We start from the raw sequence: 27,463 nt of genomic DNA on the forward strand, positions 1-27,463 counted from the left end.
TGGCTTTTTTGGACAACATTTTCTATTTAATGAGGTGATTTACATAATGTCTGCATTATTAAACTTGGATACCTTGAGGAAAAGCGGGGGGGATGAGTGGAGGCACATCAGAGTAGAAAGCTATTTATCACAAGGTTTCTAAATAAGTACTGTGTGAAAATGGCAGTGGCAACTGCTCATGTGTGTGTGTGTGTGTGTGTGTGTGTGTGTGTGTGTGTTTGCATACCCAGAGTCGGGGTGGTGGTGGCGTGTGTTCTGGGAAATCAGGGTGGCCTGACACAGCAGTGTACCTGTTTGGTGCAAGTTTGATACAGCTATATGCCCACACACGCAGCAAGGGGCACATTGCTGGGGGTCTGGGCATTTTTACCTTTATGAATATAGTTTAGCGCAACATTTTATACTTTTCCCCCCAGGTTGACTTACCCTTTTAACGCATCACACAGAGCTAAATGAAAACTTTGGTTAGCCTTTCTTGTGTGTGTGTAAAATTTATGTGTAAAATATATGTATGTGTGTGTTTATTTAAAAAAAAAAAAAAAATAGACCCTTTCTTTTTTTACAGAAGAGGCACTTGGCTGTACCTTATAACATGATAATTGTGTTGAACTTAAAACTGAATAAATGAAAAAATAAAACATTTCCTTAACCGTTGTCTTAGCAGTCTTCTGTTGCATGGCAGGTGGATAACTGAAGAAACCATGTTTTATGATAATTTCAATGGTTTGTTCTACAATACAGCATTTTTTACAAATTGTTTTTTTGTTTTTAGAGAATGTTATAGTATTCAGATATATATATATATATATATATATATATATATATATATATATATTTTTTTTTTTTTTTTTTGCCATTTGCTGCTCTAGCTCAAGTGAACTGCAAAAACAAACACACACAAAGATATGCACACTACTTTTCAAAATTACATACTCCAGTCTGACAATGAAACCATAACTTTCTCTAAATGTCCATATAGTGTGACTAAAAAACATAATTAATATATTCAAAAGATGTACATGTAAGTAAGTCTAAATTTTTGAGCAATTGTTGTGTCAGAGAGCCCTTGAGAATATGATGTGACAACCGATTTAGAAAGAAACAAGGAGGAAAATAAAACTTGTTTTTTCAGCATCATTGGCTATAAAGGAAATACATGAGTTCCTTTGAAGCTTCATGGTGAGCCCTGAAGCAAGGCATTAAAAACCCCTCAGTGGGTTTCTACAGGACAATAAGCATGCAGTGTGTGTGCAGAATATCTTCTCTGCACACCTGTGGTGAAATGTAACTTACCTTCCCCCTGCCAGCTCCTTGCAAGAATGCTCGCTAAAAATACAAATGTGTCATCTGCAGATAAAAAGAATTTGGCTCTGTTTTGATATAATTAGATATTTATTCTGACTGATATTACCCTGCATATTTTTATTTTTTAAATTGACATGATAGATGCATATGTTGATATATAAAAAACAGTCAAAGGTCAAAAATTGGTTAAAAATCTGTATAAAATATGATTTTAGACAGAAGTATTCAAATTTCTAATATATAGTGAAGAAATCATACACTTGCTTTTGCTCATGAAGTAGACATTATACACTTGATTTTGCTCATGAAATAGACACTACATTTGCTGGGCTCATGAAGAAGTCAACATATTTGCTTTGCTTATGAGGTAGACATTACATTTGCTTTGCTCAACATATAATCCAATCAAACGGTAGCCCGGACAAACAACGTGAGATGTCGGTGCCTGAACAGAGACCGAGCCAGACGTAGTATGGCACTAACAGCTCGCAGTTGTAGGTGGAAAGACCTTCTCTCAGGTCACAGCTGCTGGGGAGGCCAGGTTGTTTTTTTCTCTTTTCAGACATCAGTGTGAGACAGACGGGATGTGCGAGATAGAGGAGAAGGATGTAGAAGGAACTGGGGCAAAGGGGAAAGACGGACGGGTGGAAAACAAATGCACACCTGGAAGACCCTATCACGCCTCTTATGAATATTCATGTGACACCAGTATGTAACACCCGGGCAGGGAAAGAAGGGTGCTTTTTGCTGGGTGTTCCAAGCATAAGACCCGTTTACTTCAGGCGCTAGGAAAACAGCACAAGTTCGGGCTCCTGTATTAGATGATTTTGTATTAGGGATTTTTGAAGAAACTTTGCTTAATAAACGCATCTCTAAATTGATCCATCTCGTCGCGAATCGTCTCACTCCAGCCCGATTCCCACGACTTCAATAGTATAAAAATTGTAATATTGCATTTCATTCTTGATGCCAAAAAGACAAAACAAAACAGGAAAGGGGACATTTCTTCAATGGCAGAGAAATAACAGTACGTTGTTTTAGGTTAAATTATCAGGTTTATCTCAATTAACTTTCAATGAAAAGAATATCAGATTTTCTGAAGTGGAAAAATGTTAGTGTTACTGCTTCAATAACAAACAAAGGGGAAAAATATTTTGCCGCAAGCATAACAGATAAATATAGAGGCTGTCAGTGAATGTGTAGCAAAAATATAAAGAAAGGGAATAAAGGTTAATGGACATAGATAACATTTCTCCTGGTACTCACTCATTGCTATGTTGACAAGGAAAAGTTCTACATTGCATTTTATTTCACTTTCTATGAGGTGTTCCATCTGCAAGGGCTTGCTTCAACTTCTCAGTGGCTGAAGCAGGTAAAACCAAGCCTTCTTTGAGCAGACCACAACTGAAGAAATATTCAAAGCAATGTCTCAGCATGCCATTGTGCCGCTTGTTTCCCCTTAGCTGCTGTGTGCATATCAAGCTGATTGTGAAGAACAATTTAAAATAAACAACCAACATCATTAATCTTATTGAATTTCTCTTGAAATGTAAACAGTAACTCAACAATAAGGGTGTCAAATGATGGAAATTATGAAAATTGAGTCATTTTGGATAAAATCAATTCCCTTTGTGTTTGGATATTAACCTATTCCACAGTATAACCCTTCAATTATTTTCCCTTGCAAATTATTTATACTTAATTTATGCCTTTATTTTCTTATTTTGTAGTTTAACACACCATGAAATTGATTTGCCCGTTCCGTCCTACAACCTCTTGAGCCCAGATGTTTTCTTTAATTTAGCATAATTCATTCATTCATTCATCCATTCATTCATTCATTCATTCATTCACTTTAAAGTGATTTGGAATTGATTGGACCATTACATGTCTGGATCTAATGGTTCAGCAGTTTGACTCCATATTTCCGAATGATCACCGTATGTCATTATATCACCACTGGAAGCCAAGTATACAAGAAGTCTTGTAGATTTGAGCATTAATGTAACCAACGTTTCACACTGTAGCATGAGGTAGGAGGGTTTAAGTGTCATCATGGTTTTGAAATGATCATTGAATGGTTCAAGCACACAGCTGAAGGTGCTCCAAGGAACTCATATTGATATGAATGTCTTTAACGCAAATGGAAACCAGCTGCATCTGATTCCAAGACAGAGGGCTACTTTGCACATGGATATGGGATGTTCATGACAGTGGCACAGGAAAACAACCTGAGATGAGAACAGGGACAGCACACAATAAAATTACCCAATTGCCTCCCATCACATGTTTCCGAGAAGGAATTGTTGCTTTAAGGCACTAGATAGAATAACATACTCATTTCTGAGTTGTAACATATCAACATGACCGCTTTGGATTTTAATTTCCTTGACTATAAGACTGATAAAGACACCCATAACATTAGGTCAAGAGTTTCCAGTGTTTTCTCATTTTGAATAGCTAAAATAAAATTACTGAATACAATAATTCCAGTTGAGATAAAAGCTAAAATAAAATAAAATAAAATTATACAATTGACCATTTTTACTTTATAATGGCCTATATTTACATATTTACGTTTATATTTACGTTATTTTTTGTTTTGTTCAGTTTTGTTTTTTTACTTTTCCAACGATAGTTAAGACAGCGTTTATTTCTTAAACAAAACCCTCTGAAACTGAGGTTGTTGTTGGGCATCTTGAGTAATTTGGCATTCAAAGTTGTGATGTAATATATTAAATTATTTAGAAAGAAATATCTCGCTCTCTCTCTCTTTTGGGTGTTAAATCTCGTAGATCTTTTCGTAATTATTGCTGGTTTTGAAATAATTCGATAATGTTTGCATTTCTTAAACTCAAAATATTTGTGCAATTTTCTCCTAAACCCTCAAATGGTCTCTCACTTCATACTATTCTTCAAATACTTTTTGTCCTTGGCACTTATCCACAGTTCATTTTGACTCCAACAGCTGTAGTCCTATTACACACCCCACAGATGCTGAGGCCATAGCTCAGTGTTAGTTGTTAGACTGTGTCCTTCAACGATGACTCCCTTCCTGGGTTGTGTGCAGTAAATAATTCAATCAACCACTTTTACAAGATGATATGCACAAGCACATAATATCCTCATACGAGGCTGCATTTCCCTTTCCTTAAAAAAAAAATAGAATAGATTGTACATTTATTTATGTACTTATTGCCTAAATCAAACTGACTATCAAGAGCAGGCAGATGGCTTGTAATCCATGTCAAACTGCAGAAACCATTTTAATTTTAGGAACTATGGAGGAACCTGGTTAAACAGGCAGAAACATGTATTTTGTAAAAGATTAATTAAATAATTAATCGAGGGAAAATGGGAATAATTAGCTAGAAAATAGACACCATCTACATCTACATTTTCTAGCTTTTACATCCACCCCCCCAAGAAGATAACTGAATTCAACAATATTGTGAAGACATTCACGTGTCTTTTTGGTATTTTTTTCCCATTTCAATTCTGCTGGGAAATTAATCAGCATGAGCAGCTGCTGAGTATATTCTTCACCCTGGCAGGAAGATGATGACCTCAGGCCAGTTTCATAACTCAGATCAAGTATCAAGCGCGATTGCACTGAAAGACTGATGGCAACTTCTAATTTTACATTGAGCAGAGCTTCCATGGCAACATATCAGACTATGGTCATTGTAAACTGAGGCTGGAAATAATGACAAATGACTAAAGTGAACATCAAAACCAGAAAATGCTGTAAGGGTGAAAAAAAGGAGAAAAAAAAATTCCTTGATTATACTCAGAAATTCAGATTGGCTCAAAAAACCCATGTGGTGTAATGTAAATGTATTAGTCAGGCAAAATAAAGATTATAAATAAATGAATAGTTACATAAATAGATAACAACTTATTAATACATTCAATTGCAAATGTAATCATTAAAATAGATAGAAATTGCATAGATTATAGAAATGGCAAAATGTCCCCGGACCTTTCTGCCCAATAACCATACCCACCGGTAATGGTACAAATCAGTCACTGTTAAATCAATTTAAAATTAAGTGGCTGTAAGTGGCTTTTGTGGACTCTACTTGTGACTTTCCTAATTTTATACTATGTATAAAATCATAGGAAGAGGAGAGCAAATCAAAAGTCAGCAGGTGTACTTTTGGAGTGATTAGTCGAAATTTGAGGGATTTGGCTGTTTATAAGGACTAAGTTTTTCAGTCAATGTAATGACCTGATGGTCATGAAAAAAACTGTTGTTTTTTTTTTTGTCTTTTTAGTCAGGGTACATTTTGTAGCTGATGATGAAGCCAGCAGAATTATGCTCTGCTGTTTAAAGTTACTGATGTTTTATGATGATTATCATCTGACTTTATCTAAGCCCAAAAACATCTTGAATAAGATCCTCATTGAAATAGCTTTTGGAGCATAAGACTTCTTTCAGACAAGAAAGACTTGTTTTTTTTCTGAAAATAAATGAAACTGCTACTATTTTCCCTTCAACAAAATGCTATTGAAGATATAACATGAAGTTAAATCATATACATAATGTTTTTATGCATATGTCTATTCTTTCTATCTCCTGCCGCTTTGTGCTTTCTGCACATTACGCAGGTATTTGCATCTCCACTGCGGTAAACTCTAGATAAGAGATTGCAGTACCCCTCTGTACCCCCTGATCCTGCTCAACACCCACTGCTACAATTCTATTATATGCATGGGTCGCATGTTACTGCTATTGCTCTCACCAAGCTTATTTTGTCACCCTGGCAAAATGTGGTTGTAGAAACACCTGCTAGAACAGGAAGAACAAAAGAGGAGATAATGTAAGGAACCATGGCCTTCATGCATGATGACAGGACTGACCTACTTTGACAGGGCCTTAAAACTCCTCCTTGCTGCACTGAAACTCTTACTGTTAAAGTAGAAATACATGAGAGTAAAATGTATGGCTAATCTTCTTTAAAGTGGAACAATTCTTGACTAATAAATTAATGTAAAAGTTATGATTAGTGCTATAGTGATGTAATAGTATTGCTATACTACCTTAGAGACTGCCATCCCCTCAGCAGGGTCAAGAGATTAGTTTATAGAAATGTTCAGGAACATTTGCTGTCTTTTGAATATAAATTATTTGACCACTTTTACATAGTTAAAGCAAACATTTCTTTACAATGACCAACAGTTATCTCAAAGTGGATGCTCTTGCGTGTCCAAATGTACTGTATTAATTGTAGCCTAACGTGACACTATATGGATATAAAAAAATACTTTAGAACATAATGTGCGAAGTGTCATCTCTGGAGTTATTGTTTTTTTTTGTCTTATTATTAGCAACTTTCATCTCTGAGGTGACTTATGTTAATAATGCCATGTTTTGGAGGATTTTTTTAATTGTATTTTTCATTTTTGTCTTTCTGTAAGTTTCACTCACTTTCACACTATGCTCACACTACACTGTGTTAAAAAATAAAATAAAATAAAATCTACAGCAATTCAATATAGCCTTCTTTGTGCACATTATAACCAATCACCATTATCAATAAAGTCTCAAATACAACAGCCAGGGTTGTTGAGTAAACAAACAGGATCTATATGAGACAACCCACATGATAAATCACTATAATCACAGTGTATATTCCATGAGATAAAAATAAACTCTAATTTCATCATTCAAAAGACAGATATTTGTCTTGTGTATGTGAGACTCCAGGCAGTGAGTTTATAAGAGTCCATTTGCCTTGCTCTTATATCCAGCTTCACTCTTATTCAATCCGGGCACCATTTTTATTGCTGGCGTGCCGGCATCTGATTGCAATAACCCATTTGATAGATGGGGGTGGGCCGCTACCGTAACAGGTGTGCTATAAGCACTAAGATAATCTGTTTTCATAAAAAGACCAGACAGGTCTCCACATCAAGAGTTGCTTTGTGCTGAAATTACTTGATAAAATATGTAGATTATTTCACCGAGTTAAAGATCTCTGGGAAACAACCACTCCTCTGTTCTGCCTATGATTCATGTTCCCTTCCTCTTAAGCCCTCAGTAAAAAGGCCCACAGAATATTTCAAAGCTGCTGATAGTTTGATAATGCTAAAATATAACATCCCCGCTGGTGTGAATCTAACAGGGAGCTGGTAAAAATATATTACTCTTTGACCTTATTTGTATTGCCAAATGAAAGCCATTTCATCTCAAACAATCTGGAGATGAAAAATGGATGGGGGTATACAGTAATGGAAAAATAAGATCTCTTAACAGGACATTGTTTTTTTGTTGAGGAGAGTGAAGATTGCTTTGGTAAGAGATAAAGGGGTAAGAAGTAAAAAAAATGTATAAATAAAATAAAATGTAAAAAAAAAGACTAAAAAGGTTAAATGAAAATAATAATAAGCTATACACCAAACCTGACTGAGAAATATACCAAAAGTTTCAAATGGCGAACATAAAATTAGTATCAGACAAGACAGAATAATGATCTGCAAAATGAGTTTCTACACATTAGTGAAAAGGATTATCATAGTTCGTCATTTATGGATATTAAAGACTAAACTAAATATTGTTAACACTCATAAAGGCATAAATAAGCATGACTACTTTTAGGGCTTTGTGCCTGGATAGACTGCATATTATCTTTATTCTATGTTATGGCCTAAGACCTAAAAGGCATTTCCACAACAGGGCTATTCCAGTTAAAATGTTACACACAAACAAGCATGTCCATAGTGGTTGAGACATTAGATATATAAAGAAGACAGAGTTGTATCAATGGCAGCAATCTTATTTTCTAGCCAGTGAGAGAAAATGACAATTGTATTCTTTGTTGAAATTTGCCACAACTTCATACATATTAAAAAAATCCTTACTGTTCTGTAATGTTTGCATCCTCCTACAATCTCACCCACAAAATGTCCACCCTCACCCTGCACCCCAACCTCTGTGACCGGTTCCTAGACTTCGTAGGTAATAGGACCTCAGACGGCATCATCACGAACACGGCACTATTCAAGGATGTGTCCTCGGCCCCATCCTCTACACCCTGTTAACCGACTGTGACGGTTCCCATGAGGACAACATCATCCAGACGTTTGCAGACGACACTGCAGTGATAGGATGCATCACTGGTGGGAGCGAAACGGCCTACAGGATGGAGTTGGCCAGTCTTATGTCATGGAGCGAGGACAACAACCTGACCCTCAACTTGGACAAACAAAGTAGATGATTGTGGACATGAGGAAGGAGAGGAGACCTCATCAGCCTCCGTTCATCCAAGCTCTTGAGGTTGAGAGAGTAAGCAGTTGCAAATATCCGGGTGGCCACATCAGTGAGGACCTCAACTGGTCCATCAACACCACACAGAAGGTCAAGAGGGCTCAACAAGGCTAAACTTTCTGAGGAGGCTAAGGAGGTTTGCTTTGTCACCTAAGATCCTCAGCAATGTCTACAGCTGCATTTTTGAGAGCAACTTAACCAGCTACAACACAGTGTGCTACTGCAGCACCACTGCTCTGGATCACAAACCCTTGCAGATCCCTTGCAGATGGTAAAGACTGTAGAGTAGATCACCAAAACACGACTGCCTTCTCTGCAGAGCATCTACCACTGCAGAATCCACAGGAGAGCTGCCTCCATCACCACAGAACACACCCACTCCCAACAAGGTTTGTTCACACTCCTGCCCTCAGCCCAAAAGTACAGTAATGTACAATGTAGAATGGCATGACTAAAGAACTTGCTCTAGCCAATTGCCATCAGACTCCTGAACAATTGAGTCAAAAAACATGTACTACCTTTAGACAATTCTGCAATTCTGTTCAACACTCAAGGTGGGACCGAACTTTAGCTTGCTCATCTTGCCAATACTGTTTACATTTCTATGTGCGTTTCACATTTCTGGCATTGTTTCCATTTCCCTGCATTGCTACATCCATTTCCTTATTATATATTGATCAATACTGTTCTGGTTAAATGTGAAGTAAGAATTTCATTGTACAGGGAAAACCATTTCTAGACTGTACACATGACAATAAACACTTTGAATCCTGAATCTTGAACATGACCTGGATTTTTTTTTTTTTGGTAAGCAGTTGTACGCTCCATTTTATTATTAACTACTATGACAGGTCTTATGTTCAGCAAGATCACAATTAGCCAAGAAAAAAAAAAAAAGCTGCTATGAAATTGTTGCAGTTGTTCAGAGTTGTTCTTGAAAAAAAGCAAGGAAATGGTATGACAAACTGTATTAAACGGGGACAAGCATGTATACCCCTTGACAAGGAATGTGGCAAAAGGAACGCCCCCCCTAAAACAGGGATGTATTTGAATAAGCCTGTTAAAGGTACTTCAGGCGCCATCAAACAATCAGAAATTACCATTTTCTTTGATCCCCACGGCTTCAGACAGGTACAGACTGTGAAGGGAAGGAACTTGTCAAGTTTTACCAAACACTTACTTGCCACAATTACTGCAATTGAATCATGATTATCTAGCTAAATAGAACTCAGGTCTACACTTCTTTTTCCGGTACACCAATTCCTCCAACAAATTTTGTACTAAACCGACCACAGACACAATGACTATGCTTAATCAAATTAAAATTGATTGAAATGATAAATCCAAGCAAACCTCGACAAATGAATGATGTCAAGCTGTCAATTAATGTCATGTTCTATTATGTAAAATAAAAACCCCTTCTGAACACCACAGGTCTTACACCACTACAGGATGTGAATCTTGGCGTCTGCTGAGGATACACAAGCATTTCAAATTTCTTGCAAGCATATTTACCTCTCATTCTTGGACAATAGACTCTTGTTGGCTTTGTATCACCTGCATAAAGATGTAGGCCTGATAGACGGGTTGAAAATCAGAAATCTACAACCCCATCCATTTTCTTTTCTTTTTCATTCTGTGTACTTAAGTATATTTTGAGTTTGCATGAATAGGAAAAAAAACAAACAAACAAAAAAAAAACAAAAAAAAAAACATTAAGTTCATTGCTCATACTTTTATATACGCTATTCCAGATCGGTGCTGCTAACAACAGCTGAAACTGCTAGCCTCACAACCACAGACCACATCTAAAAAAAATTCTAATTAATTTAATTTAAGATTCCTAGTGGTCACAGCTTTGAACACAGTCAGGTAGACTTTAAACTACCCAGGGTTAAAGAAGTAAGTGATGCAAGAACCAATCCAAGATGATCTGCCGAGTGAAACTACTTTTCTTTAAAGCCAAAGATTTTTTTTTTTCAGTCACAGACTATCCAAGATTTTAATCCACTTCAGCAACAGCCATCTTGTGTTTATAAAGATGCAAAGGGAATGTTCATCAGGCGCTATTGATCAGCTTTCACATTAAAGTTGCCCCTTACAAGATAACTGATGGCGACTGGATCAGCAGGATATCAGAGTGAATGGAGTGGTGACCAGATGGAGCTGCTTATTTGTCAAGAGGCTACATTTTGAGATGGTATAAATCGTCAACCAATTGCAAATACACCCCTGAGACCTAATGTATTTAAACAAATCACAGAAAGCTGGTCTTGCGTGCCATTAAATTTGGTCTAAACATAAATTTGTCTATTGATACAATATCAAATTAAAATGTGCTACCTTGGATGTTGTCCATTATATCAAAGTGAGGTCTGTTTTAAGTCAGTGATTTCAAATGGAATTTATAAAACTAGGAGAAGATCACACAAAAAGAAAAAATGAAAAAAACAAAAAAAAAAAAAAAAAACATGGAATCCAGGAAGTTATATACAAGAAAACTGGAAACAGCCTTGACAGACTTTTTTTTTTCCTTTTTCTTTTTTCCTCACATCTCAGACAGGGATTGCATCAGTCTACTAATTATATACAACAGATTGCCCAAAACAATCATATCAAAATAAATGGAATCTGCAGGGACTTATAATACTCAAAGAAAGTATCCAAAGTACATGTAGAGGGAAACAGAACACATAAGTCATGTGGAAAAATAACAAACTGTTGCACTGTTGCATCTAAGCTGTCACTTTGTAAAGTAAAGCATCTGTTAACATCGTCCTTCAGTCCCACTGCTGGTGATATATACCGAGGAAAAACAAAAAAAACAACAAAAAACTAAAGTGGTTATTTCATTGTCTCCACTAAGATGATTTACATTAACTGTGAGGATCTTAAAACTTTGAATAACAGCTGTTCTGTGCCCAGCAAGGGGCAGCAAATCCTGCCCAAGTGTAATGAGATGATGTGAAAATGAGCTCAGTCGGCGACATAGCTGACTTTTTAAAAATCATTTTAAACTGCCTCTCCACTAATTCTCAAGAGGCAATTTTAAATGCAATCACTTTATGTACCTAAGACTATTAGAAAAAAAAAAAAAAAAAAAAAATTAAAGGCATTTGATAACAAGCTCAAAAGGACTTGTTAAAGAGACAAGCCTTCAACCCATGGTTCTATACCCCTAAGCCAGATGTTGTTTTCCAACTGCAGCTTCTCCTTCTCCAAAAGGTAAGAAATATCAAAGTGAATTAAAAAAATTGCTGGGTATTAATGCTCATCTTAGCAAGTATGTGCTTTTGCTCCCGCCTAACTTCTGACAACTGATGCACTTCACAGGGGAGTCAGATTTATCACTGGTAGATTTATCACATTTCAATTAAATAACCAACCCTCATGTACTTTCATGTGTTTCTATCGGTTTTGACAAATATGTACGATTTGAAAGGGAATTCAGTGAACAGGGAATACAGACATCAGAGTAAAGGTGACTTCTGCCCAAATCCATTGCTCCTGTCAAACAAACCAACAAGGTATGTAGCAGCTTTCTTTCTTTCTCTCTTTTTTTGTTGTATTTTTTTCCCTTTTAGTTGCCCAAAGAAAAAAATATGTCATCTGTGTTAAGAAAATTGAATGAATAAAAGCAAAATAGCATTAAAAAAGGTTTAAAAAGGGAATAAGAGGTCCGCTGTAGGGTGAATTTGCAGAATACCAATCTGATCCAAACTACTGTATGTGAAAAACCCCTGCATATCTACAGTATCCTATAATTCAAGCCCATTATAATGCATCTGTTTATTCCCCTGTCACTGGGATAATATTAGAATGCTTGCTATAGATGATATCCACTTGATGATATTCTGAGACCAGGTTGCTGCTAATTAGAGTTTTGAGTCAGTGATCCCCTCTGGTTTGTATTAGTCTGACTAGTCAGTATAGAATTAATCAGAAATAGTCAATATAGTCTCAATAATGTACCAAAGAGGAGAACCTCACTTCTTAGACACACTACTCTGAATCTACTGAATTCTATTTTCACAGGTAATTTAGTTTTGAGTGAAACTACAGCAGTCAGAGCTGTTATAATTAAATACTAGACCTTTTTTATTACAAATTGTCTTTTGGATTTCTGCATTTGCATTTTGCTATGGTATACAAATGGAGAAATTGTTTCCAAGTGTTCCCATGAACTGCTAAAACAATAAACTGAACTAGAATCAAGTATTTGTAAATAATCAGTCACCCAAGTTATTTAACTTGTGGAAATATCAGTTAAATTCTTAGCAAACTGAGCTTCCAACTGAACTTATTAAATCACAATCTTTATATCTTTATATCAACATACGGTATATGAGAATACTACAAAGCACAATGGAAAAAAGTCAAACGCTTGTATGAGATTCCACACTGTATCTATCAAACATGTAATAAAGACTGAATGTAATACAGGGTAATATACAGGAAACTAAGAATAGTACAATGCATTGTGCTATGCAGGGCTAATGTGAGCTTTTAAAAACAGTGAATTGTTTAAATTCAGCTCATTATCAGTCTGGATCCCAGCTGGTCCCCAGTCAGCCCTCCAAGTCACTGCGTTAAGCCGCATGCCAAAAATAATTTAAAGCTTTTAGAATACATTTCTGAATTATTCAGCCATGCCAAAAGTTTAGTACTATAATGAAATACAATGATTATTTAATAGTGTGTAACTGTTGCGGAGCCCTTATGACATATTAAAAAGCAGTGAATTATTAAGTTCTCACCTTCACAGTTTGTCCGGCTTCAGGGCCATCCTAGTGGGAACAGAAAAGAGGTAATTAGAAAGAGCTGGGAATTCAGGAATATTTACATTAATAATTTAGCAGGATTTTAATTTCAGATGAGCTATGGCACCTCGCTTTTTTTCCTTCAATTAATTTCCAATTTCAGTGCTAACTTTGTCTCGACATTTATTTTTTTATTAACAATTCTTGTTCAGTTTTACTCCACATGGATAACAATGAGACACTTTTCACAAACGAAATCTCACAGTGTCTAATACATTAATTTTGATCAATAGTTGCATCTAGGATAGCTGGTAATTTTAAAAGTGTTGTAACATAATTCTTATAAACGGCTTACTATGGCTTTATTAACATTATAATATACACAAACATACACATTGCTATAATAATCCATACAGAAGACATAAAGACCCCTTCAAGACACATTATGAAAATACCTTAATTGATTTGTATAGTTTGCATTTAATTAGGGCTGCAAAATTATTTAATCAGATTAATCAGAGGGCTGCTGCAGATTAATTTCGATTAACAATTCACTGTTATCAAGCAGCACACTTTTTTAGGGGGATTTTGAGACCTTGTTTACAGTTCATGAATTGCGATAAAGATATCAATTGCATCAATTGCCACAGACCTCCAAACTTCATGTGGCCTTCAGCTCAAGAACAGTGCACAGAGAGCTTCATAGAATGGGTTTCTATGGCTGAGAAGCTGCTTCTAAGCCACACATCAACAAGTTGCATCAGCAGTGCAAAGCTTCAGATGCAGTGGTGTAAAGCATACTGCAACTGGACTCTAGAGCAATGGAGACATGCTTTCTGGAGTGACGAATTGTACTTCTTCATCTGGCAAGATGATGGACAAGTCTGGATTTTGCGGTTGACAGGAGAACGGTTCTTGTCTGACTGCATTCTGTGAAGGTTGGTGATGGGATATTATGGTGTGGGATTGTGTTTCAGAAGCTTGACTTGTCCCCTTTGTTCCCATGAAAAGAACTCCTGGAGCTTCAGCATACCAAGACATTTTGGACAACTCCATACTCCCAACTCCTTTTCCAACATGACTGTGCACCAGTGCCCAAAGCAAAGTCCATAAAGTCATGGATGACAGAGTCTGGTGTTGATGAACTTGACTGGCCTGCACAAGGTCCTGACCTCAACACAAAAGAACGTCTTTGGGATGGATTATAGCGGACTCGTTCAACATCAGTGTGTGACCTCACAAATGCGCTTCTGGAAGGTCAAATATTGTCAAAAATTTCTATCATTAGAAAAGAAAAACACACGCACATCCGCTGCCCAGTTAGGGATGGGTGCTGGATTAAAAAAAAAAAAAGTTTGACTTAGTAGAGCCAAAAAATAGTAGAGCTCTTCAATTTTTTGTTTGATATGTCATGCATGTGAGAATAAGTGTTTGTGTTAAACTATAATTTCTTTTTGGAGCAGTTTTTGGTGTGCAGATTTTTTCCAAACTCTATTAAGTCAAAAATTCCCATAAAAACACTCCTGACCCTTTTGGACAGCCTTCCCAGACGAGTTGAATCTGTTATAGCTGCAAAAGGTGCATATTGAACTCTATGGATTAGGAATGAGATGTCACTTAAGTTCATATGCAAGTCAAGGCAGGTGAGGGAATAATTTTGGCCGTATGTGTGTTTGGAGTTGTTCTAAAACCACTGAAACACACTGAAAAGTCAAATTACCTCATTAGCCAGCCTAATAATTAGATATTATTTTGTAATGTTGATGAGCTAGGGACTTTGTGTGTCCACTCTGAATAAAAAAAAAAAAAAAAAAAAGAAAACATCTAATTTACATACATTGGCACTGGAAAAAGTGATGCAACTTCTCACATGTTGTGTGCCATCATAACATCAATCGATGTATCTGCAACTGATCACTCTCACAATTTCTGTGATCATGCCCACTGAGAGTCCTTAGAGATGAAAATGGTGTGGAATGACACACCAAAAGCTTAGAAATGTTCTCTTTCTGTGTGATTTAGATTTGTGAAACTGGCATGTTACATGAAAACTATGCGGCAAGACCAGAGGAGCTCCTGGGTGAAAAAGTGCAGTGTGAAACAGTTTATTAATCCCGTGGGAAATCACACTGTTTATGACTTTGTCAAAATTCAGAGCTTCTTATTGTTTAATCAGAGTGACTGCATACTGAATGAAACTCTAAATTATAAGATTGTGCAAAATAAAACATTCCTGCCAGGAAATGTAAAACACAAATTACGAAAACAACATGGGTTGCCAGCTCACCATCTGTTAGTCGATTTTTTTTATTTTCTTTCTACAGAAATCCCGAGAAAACATGCACCTGACAATGACATCAATAATTTGTATTCAAATGTGTTTATCTGTTTACTTACACACAAACGTATTATTGGCATATACTGATAGTATGGAAAAAATAATAAGGTTCAAATTAAAAAGGAGAGGATATTGACATGTGTATATCTATATATGTACTTTTAAAAGGGCTGTATGATTGAATAGTTTAATGATATTAGTGTTGAATGAGTGCTAGATGCGTGAAAAGAGTCATACTTGAAAATACAAAGTCTACATGAAATAATATGGATATTCATCTTTAGATAAAACGTGTTTTACTGTGGGTCCTTCAAACAAACATGTTTTATTCTTGACTTTCTTTTCACGTTTTCTTTAAGTCTACATGCTCTGTTAATCTCATACTTCCTCATCTATTGACAGTAAAACATTTAAACACTTGTTTTCATATTAGGTGTGATTAAATTTAATGAGATTACACCTTACTATTTGCTGGCAGAAGGTGATGACTGGAATTTGCATGGATCTAATACAGATCACACATCCTTTGCAACGAGTGACTGAACAAATAAATAATTTTCCTGCAGAGCGGATGATGGAACAATAGAGTGTTTGTGTCACTAGAAATTTGGTTTCTTGTGCGTGTGTTTTCCTTTACCACCACCAGTACTCCAGTGAGTCTGATTTGTGTGATGATATCATTTTCCACAGAAGTGTCGTTCTGCAGGGAACAGTTGCCCCCTCCTGCAGAGTTCTCCTTTAATGTGGTGGCTGCAGCTGGGGAGCTGTCATGACTAATCTTCCATCATCACTTCTCATCACCTCCCCAGTCAAAGAAAATGATATCCAGGTAAAGATTACTCTTTGCTACTTTGCTTTTTTTTGTGTTCTCTCCTAACCTGTGAAACAATTTTCTCTGAGAGGGCGAGGTGCTATTTTGGTATTAGCATATATATCACCAGTTATGCAGAATAGGCCGTTCTCTTGGAGATGAGAGGCTGCCTAGCTGTCAGAGTTAGCTCCGTGTGGAGCCGCTGTCATTTCAACACTGGGGCAGATCCATAATGAAATCACCAATAGTTCCATCAGCCCTTGAGGCCATTAGCAGAGAATGTGCTGTATTTGTTCTGCTTGATGATGTATCAGAATTGTTCTGATCATTTTTATGATTGTTTATAGATACAGAATTTCAAAAATAATCAAAAGACAGGATTTTTTTAGAATATTTTCCTCATTAGCTTTATGCCATAAATGATGCTGAAAAAAGGAGAAACAAAAAACAAAACACCTAAACACATTTCACCAAGGGCCAAATATGCACATCAATGACCATGACTTAATTAACTGATATTGTCCTTTAGAAGTATTTTCCTGAACAAACTAAATTTGTGCCGAATTCAGTTGGAATGCTGATCAATTCTTTAAATTGAAAATATCTAATCATTTGTTTGTACCTGAATTCAAGGGAAGACATGAACATTGTTAAGATTTTTGGTTGAATTTTGGTCGTGACATTATCGTATCCATAAATCTCGACACATCTGCTTAATGATGATGAGGAAATGTGATAGCGATATTCCGTCGAAACCAAAGTCCAACATAATCCAGATGCCAAAATTCTCTATTGAACATAACAGTTTTTTGTTTTGAGTATGCATATAAATTATTTACATACTCTATAATTTAAAATGTCATAATTTGTCAATTGTCAGATCTGACAGCTGCATTCATCTAAATTCATGCCTGTCAGATTTTTAATGACTATTTTTGACAATATACAGGTGACTTTGATAATTTTTTTTTTTTTTTTTTTAATTTTTAAATTTAAACTGATGGTAAACTGAGGTTTTAGAGCTCTATGTGGCTGATGTTTGATTGTAAAAATATTCCTTTTTTGCATTTAACTGACTAACTTAGACTTCATTCGAATGCATGGTGCAGCTGGTGGGACAATTCAATGGTCTCATGCATTGCAATGAATTTCACTTCAACACTGAACTGCTACTGAAACATAATTCCAGTTAAATCTTTAAAACGGTTTCACAAGGTCCATCACTTCATTACTACAGTTTACAATGACATAATGATATAATTGTATATTTCCAGGATTTTGCCCACTCCTGTTGCTGCAGGAAACAAAGGCTTCTGTTTAATGCCTTGTCATATTTTATACAATGAAAAATATTTTATATTTGTGTGATGAAATATTTATGGAAAATATGTGAAATACTGAGGGACTGGCATTTTTTATTTAACTTTTGTTATGTATTAATTGATGATTTTATGATTGAAAAATGCAAGTTAGACTGGCAAGAATTTTTTTTTTTTTTTTTCTTTTTTGTACTATTTGCTCTTGTTGCTTTTCATTTCGCCACCACCAAGATCAACAACGCTATAGTAGCACTGTGGTCCACTATCTTTTTGTCTCTGCATTAAAAAAGGTCTAACTTGCAACAGGTACTGCAATCATTATGACATCATACAAATAATGTAACATTCTGAGATACCGACCCTGTTGTTAGTTTCGACAGTTAGCAGAACGACAGTTAGCAAAACTGGACTCGTGGATGTATTTTATTTCATAATTCATAAAGCCAAAGGATATTAAAGGCAGGGATTTATTTGCAGGGATTTATTCATTGGAATTGTATGGTGTAATGATTTATGGCCGCAGACCAAAGTTGTCAACCAAAGCTTGTATTAATAGATAAAGTTAATATAAGGAACAAAGAACAAAACAAAACAAAACAAGTGTCAAAAACCGCAATCTTCATTCTGAAAAAAAAAAAAAAAAGAATAAAATATAAGGTCACTTAGAACCAATATGGTGCAGGAATGAGCAAAAATCAAATATTTATCTTTGTCCTTCATGCTTTGAGTGGATTTATTGACCATGACTTTAGTTATTTATTAATTTATGTTCTTTTTGTTTTGGTTGTTTTTTTTCTATTCTTTCAAATGCTTACTGCAGCTCAGCAGGCAAACACACATTGTGTTCTGAGGCTTTTAAACTCGGTGGATCATGATGACCTCTATAGCTAAAAGTGTCATTAAATATTTTTATTGCTCATATTGTATAAGGACATTAGGGTTAATTTAGGGTTAATCTAAAACTAATAGAAATCTATTTTCCTTTACTTTTAAAATCTTCAACCTCATGAAAAAAAAAGATATGTCAAGTAAATTAATAAATACATGTTGATATTTTTGATTGCGTGTCACATTCACAACTTCAATATTCAACTTAAATCCAAGTCTTTCATTAGAACTTGATTTTTTTTTTTTTTTTTTTTTTTTTTTTTTTCAAAAAAACAAAACTCTGGAGTGGGATGTATTGCAGAGGTTTACCACGGATACGTTAATATACAATGGGTTGGTTTCATTATGCTAGTCCTGTTTTGTGATCATATAGTAGGGGTATGAGAAAAATTATGGATGTTAGGATCATATCTATTTATCTTAGATAGTAATGCTGGACTAATGATGCTGAAGTACAGTCTTTATTTCTGAGCTTGCCATTTAGTTGCATCGCACCAACGGAGAGGATCCAAATACAAGTTTATTGATGGTCCAGCAGCAGATGGACAATTACTTAAGTAACCGGTCAGGCCGGAAATAGGAGTCCAGGTAGGTGCTGTGGGCACCTGGAAGTGGGCAGGCAGGTCATTCCTGCATTGTGAGGGGAGAGTCCAATTCCTCTACCTCAAGGAACACAACATTGCGGGAGTCAGGCGCATGGTTGGAAAGACTCTGAAGGGGGTTCGGACTCGAATTTCCAGTCATTCATTTCCAGTGTCCGATCTCTAGTCTTCAGCCTGTGACATCTCGCATGCTGCTGACCTGACGGGTTTCATACTCTGGTTTCTGTTCAGCCACCTGCTCTCTCTAGTCACCAGTCACTGGACTCTGCTCTATTGTCAGTTGTCTCTGGACTCCAGATATGTAGGGACAAACAAGGCTAGGTAGGGACCAAACCTGATGGGGGTTCGCACTCAGGTCTTCGGTCAGTGGTCTACGGGTGTGCTGCGAGGTTATGTAGGGACTGAACCCTGACAGAAGTTTGCATTCGGGTGTCCAGTGACTGGAGACTGTCTGGTCTCCATCCTCCAAACTCCGTTTTGTGGTCTTCTATCTCAAGTCACTGGTCTCCAGATGAATAAGGAACAAAAGAGGATTCATAAGGACTGCTCATGAAGGGGGGTTTGTAATATGATTTTTGGTCGCCGGACCCCAGATGCGCAGGAGCACGTCAGTGCACATTTGGAAGACTGAAAGCTGAGCGCGACAACTAGTGAGATTATGGCTGTCTCCTTCAAGTTCTAACTGATCGCTGGTAATTTGGCAAACCGTAATACGTTTTCCCTGTTTTTGGAAAAATAAAAATCTAAGAAAAAGTGTCGACGAAGGGGTCTATTTGATGTACATAGAAACGCTTGATTCACTTGATGTTTAAAGACCATGGTCTATGCCTACTATTCATGGGGAAACAAAATATAGCACAAAAGTAGATGTCGAGAGACAAATTGAGCTTAAAGCTAAACTATTGCTGAAACAGTAGCTGTCGAACTTTTACCTGGATGGCGACGGTGAGTGACGTGGCGTTGAAGTGCTTCTCCACCAAGTTGGCCACTTTCTGAGTGGTGATAAATAAATCCTTCAGCTCATCTGGTTCAAGGTCCCGTAAACGCTCAACCTGCCTTAGAGGACAAACCAGCACATCTGCAAAATCTGTTAAGGAAGTCTGTAATTTGAAATATTTTTACAATGATTTTTTGTTATTAGAATCTTATTACACTTAAAATGTGAAATAAATGAAGATCTAACTTCTGCTCGATCAGGATATGGGACTAAACAAAATTAACTAATCTCCGCTGATACAAACTTTCTGAATGATATTGCTAATTTAAATGTGAATCAAATTTAGGATTATCAGTGAAAGCAGCCAAGGCAACAGACAAAATGGAAGCATGTTTGATCTTTTCCTTTTTCTCCAAAATGTTTGTGTGTTTCAACATGAAACTGAGGAACAAGAAAGAAGGTTTACAACGGAGAGCTGACCAACAACAATCAGTGCACGTCACAACTTTTACACAAAAAGAATCCAAATCCTGTTGGGAAATACACAAATCAGAATGGATGGATCTCGAAACACAAACAGCTACTCCTGAAGGCACCATTGGACACCAGAAAACAGGGAACCTACATCTGCATCATTTTACATTTCTTCCTAAAATTCCTTCTGCACTCATGTAAAATTTCAAAGGATCTAAATTAACTAAATTACATAGAGCAGAATGCATAAGCAGTTTTTAATTAAGTATTTTTAATGACAATGACAGTATGACATCCTTACCTCGAAACTGATTTCATAATATAAATACATTTATATAAACGGATAAGAGCTGGGTCGATATTTCAGCTGCAGTTGATATTGACAAGTGCAATGACTTATGCAGGATATAGACATTGTATATATATATAGAACGTGTGTGTGTGTGTATGTGTATATATACAGTATATATATGTCTGTGTGTGTATACGGTTTATATTGTGTATATATATATGTGTGTGTGTGTACACACATACTCACAAACACACATATTTACTAAACATACTTACCTACCCCACGTACATACATAATCATTGTACATACATGCATCATACATACATGTTGAAAAAAGTGTTAGAGTTCATTCCTCTCACGTGAAAAAGTATCCTGCTGTTGGAAGATGATAACATCTCAGCATTTCATGCCAAACCGGCCATGTCTGGGAGCCATTCATCTCTAAAGCCACAAACAGTGGCACAAATGATCAGTTTGCTTTTTTTGGTCATCATGTATGGGAGTGTGTGTGTGTGTGTGTGTGTGTGTGTGTCTGTGTGTGTGTGTGTGTGTGTGTGAGTGTGTGTGTGTGTGTGGGTGTGTGTATGTGTGTGTGTGTGTTTGTGTGTGTGTGTGTGTGTGTGTGTGTGTGTGTGTGCATGTGTGCATGTGTGCGTGTGTGCGTGTGTGCTAGTGTGAGTTTGTGTGTCTGTGTTTATGTGTGTGTGTGTGTGTGTGTGTGTGTGTGTGTGTGTGTGGGTGGGTGGGTGTGTGGGTGTGTGTGTGTGTGAGAAGTCACACTAGAGGGAAATCAGATATCACACAAGCTGATATCTTTTTTTGCACTCCCCCAGTGATGGGGATCGCTCACATGAAAGATGAGGCAGACCAAGGATGGAGAGTGCAGAGATGGCAGACGGCGCTTGTTTACTTTGGGTTTGCCGGATGAATAATGTTTCCCCACTAAAGCATTAACCTCAAGATATCCACTAGTAAAGCTTCCTAGATATGAGGAAAATAGTCCGCTATTCGGTGATATTAGCTAGAACTGAGAGAAGGTTTAAAAATTACCTCAAAGAACAGAAGGAATTAAATTCTAGTGATTGTTAATTTGTGTGTGTGTGTGTGTGTGTGTGTGTGTGTGTGTGTGTGTGTGTGTGTGTGTGTGTGTCTATCTGTCTATTTACTATCTCTCTTGTGAGCTTTCTTTACATAATGCCCTATTTAGATAGCTAGCCAGAGTAATGTGTGCGCTGGGAACACATGTAATGAAGAGGAGATTGATCATCAACTTCTCATGTTATTCAAACTCAGGAACCTGGAAAGGAATTGTCTAGGAATCGAAGACGTATTAATTTCTCTTTAAGTGTGCATCTGCATCAAATTTACTGTTTAAACAAAATGATCATGCCTTTGTTTTAAAAAAAACAGGAGTCGATGAATAAATTCATAAATCATGTTTTGATTTACTCTGCAGCTTATATGTCTATGTGAATTAAAGAGAGGGACATTCATGTCTGAGAGAGAGGAAAAAAAGAATTAATATAGTTGCCCAAGTAGGTTTACCACTAATTAAACTAATCATTCACTAAGCAAGCAACTAAGACAGTTAGTCTTTCAATTGGCATCTAGAAATACAGTTACTTAACATGTTTTGAATGACGTAAGTTAGTCATTCAGTCATAGCCTGTATAAATAAATCAATAAGTCAGGAAGTAACTTGGTAAGTGCAACAGTAAATATCTTAGTCTAAATAATAAAATAAGGCTAATTGTGACTGAGTAAATGAGCCATTGACTGAGGCAGTCAGTGAGTTATAAGTAAACAAAATTGTTCAATAACTTACCGATTAAGTTACAAACAAAGTATTTACTCAGTCTGAAACTTCATGAGTTAGTGAGTTATAAAAAATATGTCTCTCAGTAAGTTAGTATTCAAATCACCAAGTGATCAATATGTAGGTGCCACAGTATGCAAATAAAATAGTCAAAGCATGGAGCATGAGGAGATAACTGATCAGGTCACTTGATGGATGTCAACGCAACTGCTATTTAGTAACTACCTTAATGGAGAATGGACAGTCAGTCAGTTTGTAAGTCAGTCACCCATTGGTAAGTAAGTCTGTAAATAATGAAGTATGTAAGCCAGCTAGTCAGTCGTTTGGTCAGCCAATGGGGCAGTGAACAGGTCCTGAATATTTCATGTATTCTCAGATAAATCGTACTGGGTGAAAAATGCTTCCTGACCAAGTCATTCCATTTGTCTAAGCTGGCCACAGTTAGATTATGGAGGCGGCAAGATGAGACAATATCCGGTTCAATCATTCACTGCCCCTTGGAAGAGGAGATATTGTAATGATTAGAATTCAGAAGCCTAAATGTTATCAACATTAAGGACAACACTGAATCCCTGTCACAATATTAAAGGATCTCAACAATTCAGACAAAACTGTCTGGTCCGATTGTAGGAAAGGTGTTTTCAGGAAGCAACATATACACTGGGCTCATATTCTGGTTCTCATCTCATTCAAAGACACCCAGTAATTTTTCACAAGGTGCCAATTCCTCATTCCTTTCACATCATGCCAGCAAATGCAACACATTTCAAAGGGTATGTACAAACTGCACCAACTTTTTTTCACAGGATCCCAGTTGGCCAACGTCTTTAGCTTGCCAGGGAGGTTGATTTTTTTGTTACAACCATTGTCTGCTTTACAGAGAGAGATAACATCCCATATGTCCCTGCCTGTGCCAGTCTCGCTCGTCAGCATCTTCAAATGGGGTTGATAGGTTTCGGTGGGGGGGTTGGGGAGGGAGCTGATGATGAGATTGAAGAGCCCAAGCATTTCCATAGTGAGAAAAACCATCTGCTCATATCCTATTATTATCTGTCACAACAGTTATTTGACTGTGTATGTGTGATTCTCTCCCAGAGTCATGATGCATGTAATAAGAACAAGGTATCACAGACATATTTTACATTGCAAATTATATCATTTCTTTGAGAGAAAACATCTGTCCCTTTCCCCCATCCTGTCCTCTTAGCAACATGCCCCCAACAACCCCAAACCCATTATGGGTCCCAATGCCAGTTTAATTTTTGCACCATTGAAATGACTTCACCTTAGCATGAAAATAGTGGGTTTTGCTGACCCTCTTCCATCTCAACTCTATCACACCAATTTCACACAGCATACTAATTCTCCCACAGCTTGTTACTGTGGGCGGTTCAAGAAAATGACCAAGTGAATTTCATGTCAAAATGCCGATGCAATATAGAATTACCCAGGGTGGACATAGGGAGATGGACTTTTGCCCATGTTTGCAAGTATATAAAGTATATAATGGTATATCACATGTATAGATTTTTACCAAACTCTGTATAGTTTCCCGTTAGGGACAGCGTGGCCCAGCATTAATGAACTTTCACACTTTTCCTAGCCTGTGGTGGAATTTTGCTGATGGTGTGTTGTATGTATAACTAAATGTGACAATAAAGGTCATCTTTCATTCTTATAGTATAAGTAATGGGATGTTATTGCAGAGATTCCCAAGATGAGGGGTCTATTAAGTCATTATAGCACTGGTTTGCTTGAGCTGACTGGGACATGTTCTAAGCAGCTACCACTTATGAGCAAATAAATAAAAATGAGTATGCCATATCTGTGCCAGCCTAAATCAAAAAATGTATTGAAGGCGTCAGAGTCACAAAGCTAATCACCACCTGGGCCAATAAAACCTCGGATGACTGATAAAGGGAAGATGAGAAGGCTCTGAGAAACAGTGAGAGGTAACATGAACCGTGCCATACCATTATATGCTCAAGGTAAAAAAAAACCAGCACTTTTTCCACTATGCTGCTAATACCAGGAATATTTGGCAAGGCATACATGCTATCATAAACTGCAGGACACCTTCCTCTGTGTGTGATATTGACTGGACTTTGTAGATAACTTCTCTGGGAGGTTCGAGGCACTAAATAGCACTCCTGCGGAGAAAGCTGTTTCCCATCCAGATGGCATTCTGTCTTGACACAGCTGATATGGGGAGGATTCTAAGGAGAGTCAATACTCGGAAGGCCTCGGGCCTTGATAACATACCTTGGAGGATGCTCAGGGAGTGTGCAAATCAGCCAGTCGATGTTCTAACAGATATCTTTAACACATCAGTGGATCAAGCAAAAGTTCTGTCATGTTTCAAGGCTTCCACCATCATCCCAGTGATGAAACAAACTCAAATAATACTAGTCATCAACGATCGGTCTGTTGCACTCACCCCTTTCACAATGAATTGCTTCGTTATGAGAGGCTGGTTAAAGACTCTCTTGTAGACTCCACTGAGAACGCTAACTTTTCCGGATGTCATCAGAGGCTTAAAGAGCTGCAAGACAAGGACACTTATGTTTTTTTTTTTTTTTCCTGGTTCAGCTTTGAATATGTTTATCCTTCAGCGTCTAGCAAACAAACTCAGATCCCTGGTTAGTGGACTTCCTCACTGATAGAATCCAGTCAGTGTGGTTTGGATACCACCAGTGTTATCACAGCACAGGTTTCCCCAAGGTCTATGTCCTGAGTCCTCTACTGTTCATGACTGTGTCCTTGGGGCCGCCCCCAGCCACACTGTGAGGGTTGCGGATGACACTACAGTGATGTACATCATCAGGGGCGACAGCAACCTTGTCTGCAGAGAGGAGGTGAAGGAGTTGCTAGGTTGGTGAGCAACAACCTGTTTGTGAATGTGGCCAAAGCTAACAAGCTCATTCTCTTCAGGAAGAATCGCCCCGACAATGCTCAACTTCACATTAACAGCAGGCCTGTGTCTTGGTTAGCACGAGGCTCCCCATCACAGATGATCTCACCTGGTCTGAGAACTCTTTGTCACTGGTCACAAGGGCAGAGCGGAGTCTTCACTCCCGAGGAGAGCCCAATTGCCCCAGTCCATCCTTACTATAGTCTACAAAAGTACTGTACAATAGAGAGCACTTTGACTAGCTCTTGCTTTTTTTTTTTTTTTTGACTCTGTGTGATACAGGCATTGTGTGAAGTGGAGGCTGGAGGAATGTGTGGAGGGTGTTGAGGAAAACAGAGAAAAACATTGGGAAATCTCTGCCCTCCATTCAGGAAAATGCAACTAAGCACTGCAAGTCCCGAGCCAGGAACATCGTAAGTGACTCTTCATGGTGCCACCATGGACAGCTCTACCTGCTGCCCCCAGGAAAGAGGTTCAGTCATATTCGGTGCTCTATCAGATTCCCAGTCATCAGACTGCTAAACTTAAATTAAAAATGCTGCTTCCACTCAGAATTTCGATCTGTGAACACACGTGTTCAATTAATGACAATGAAGTCTGGCTAACTCCAAGTCTATATGTGTACTCAATGTCGGAGAACAGTTAATGATGAGTTAAGGGTTTATATATGTAAAGTATGTGTATATGCACTGTTCAAGAAAAGGGAACACTAAAATAACACACCCCGAATGAATGAAATATTCTTATTCAATACTTTGTTCTTTACATTGTTGAATGTGCTGACAACAAAATCACACAAAAATTGTGAATGGAAATCAAATGTATTAACCCATGGAGGTCTGGATTTGGAGTCACACTCAAAATAGAAGTGTAAAAACACACTAAAGGCTGATCCAACTTTGATGTAATTTCCTTGAAACAAGTTAAAATGAATCAGTGTTGCTTCCTAAGTGGACAGATTGATTTCACAGAAGTGTGATTGACTTGGAGTTACAGTGTGTTGTATAAGTGTTCTCTTTATTTTTTTTTTTGAGCAATATATATATATATATATATATAAAGCCAATATAATCTATTTACACACACCACACATATATACATATATGCATACAAGCATATTGGCATGAGGTAGGTCTGTAATCCGTTTTTATTTAATTTTACCAATTATACCAACACCTAGTCCTACACAACAGATCAGATTTATTTCGCACATATCCTATTCTGACAAAATAAGCAGATTTAATTAATACTCAAGCTTGGCTTTAAGAAAATGCTAACTCCACCAATGAATACAGATATGAAGAACAAGGAAACATCATTCCCCTTCATTCAGCTCACTCACAAACCCACATCAACACCTCCCCGCACACACACATACACCTACCCACTCATCCACTTACCCACTCACACACACAAACAAATACACGCACACACACATACATGCACTTAATATGGTTCTACAATCCATATTTTATTTACTTAGCTCATATTCTATTACGAAAGAAGAAGCAGACTGAATTAAACCCTAGATTGGCTTTACCAAAAACACTAATTCCACCAATAAATAAAGATAAAGAGAGGGAAAAATGTTTCCCCGTCTTTCGATGCATCACATGCGTGTTTATACAAACACCCACCAACACACCTATACCCACCAACACACCCACACCCACCCACACACACACACACACCCACACATACACACACAAACACATAAGCACAGACACACAAACTCACACT

General features: G+C 37.2%; 1 protein-coding gene across 3 annotated transcripts in view; it reads right to left on the reverse strand.

Moving 5' to 3' along the window:
• fhit (fragile histidine triad diadenosine triphosphatase) overlaps nucleotides 1-27,463 on the reverse strand; it is a 304,257-nt gene that overhangs the window by 59,565 nt on the left and 217,229 nt on the right. For 2 of the 3 annotated variants that reach the window (XM_086168127.1, XM_086168128.1), the window contains exons 5-6: nucleotides 20,226-20,349; nucleotides 13,333-13,362 (exon numbers count right to left, since the gene is read on the reverse strand). In XM_086168127.1, coding sequence (XP_086024253.1) covers nucleotides 13,333-13,362; nucleotides 20,226-20,349 — 154 coding nt within the window. Of the gene's footprint in view, nucleotides 1-13,332; nucleotides 13,363-20,225; nucleotides 20,372-27,463 lie in introns of all 3 variants that reach the window. The other variant, XM_086168129.1, reaches the window with a different exon arrangement.

This window comes from Fistularia commersonii, chromosome 21 (assembly GCF_037954325.1).
Source record: "Fistularia commersonii isolate RoL2024-O1a breed Wild chromosome 21, RoL_Fcom_v1.0, whole genome shotgun sequence".
Classification (NCBI taxonomy): Eukaryota; Metazoa; Chordata; class Actinopteri; order Syngnathiformes; family Fistulariidae; genus Fistularia; species Fistularia commersonii.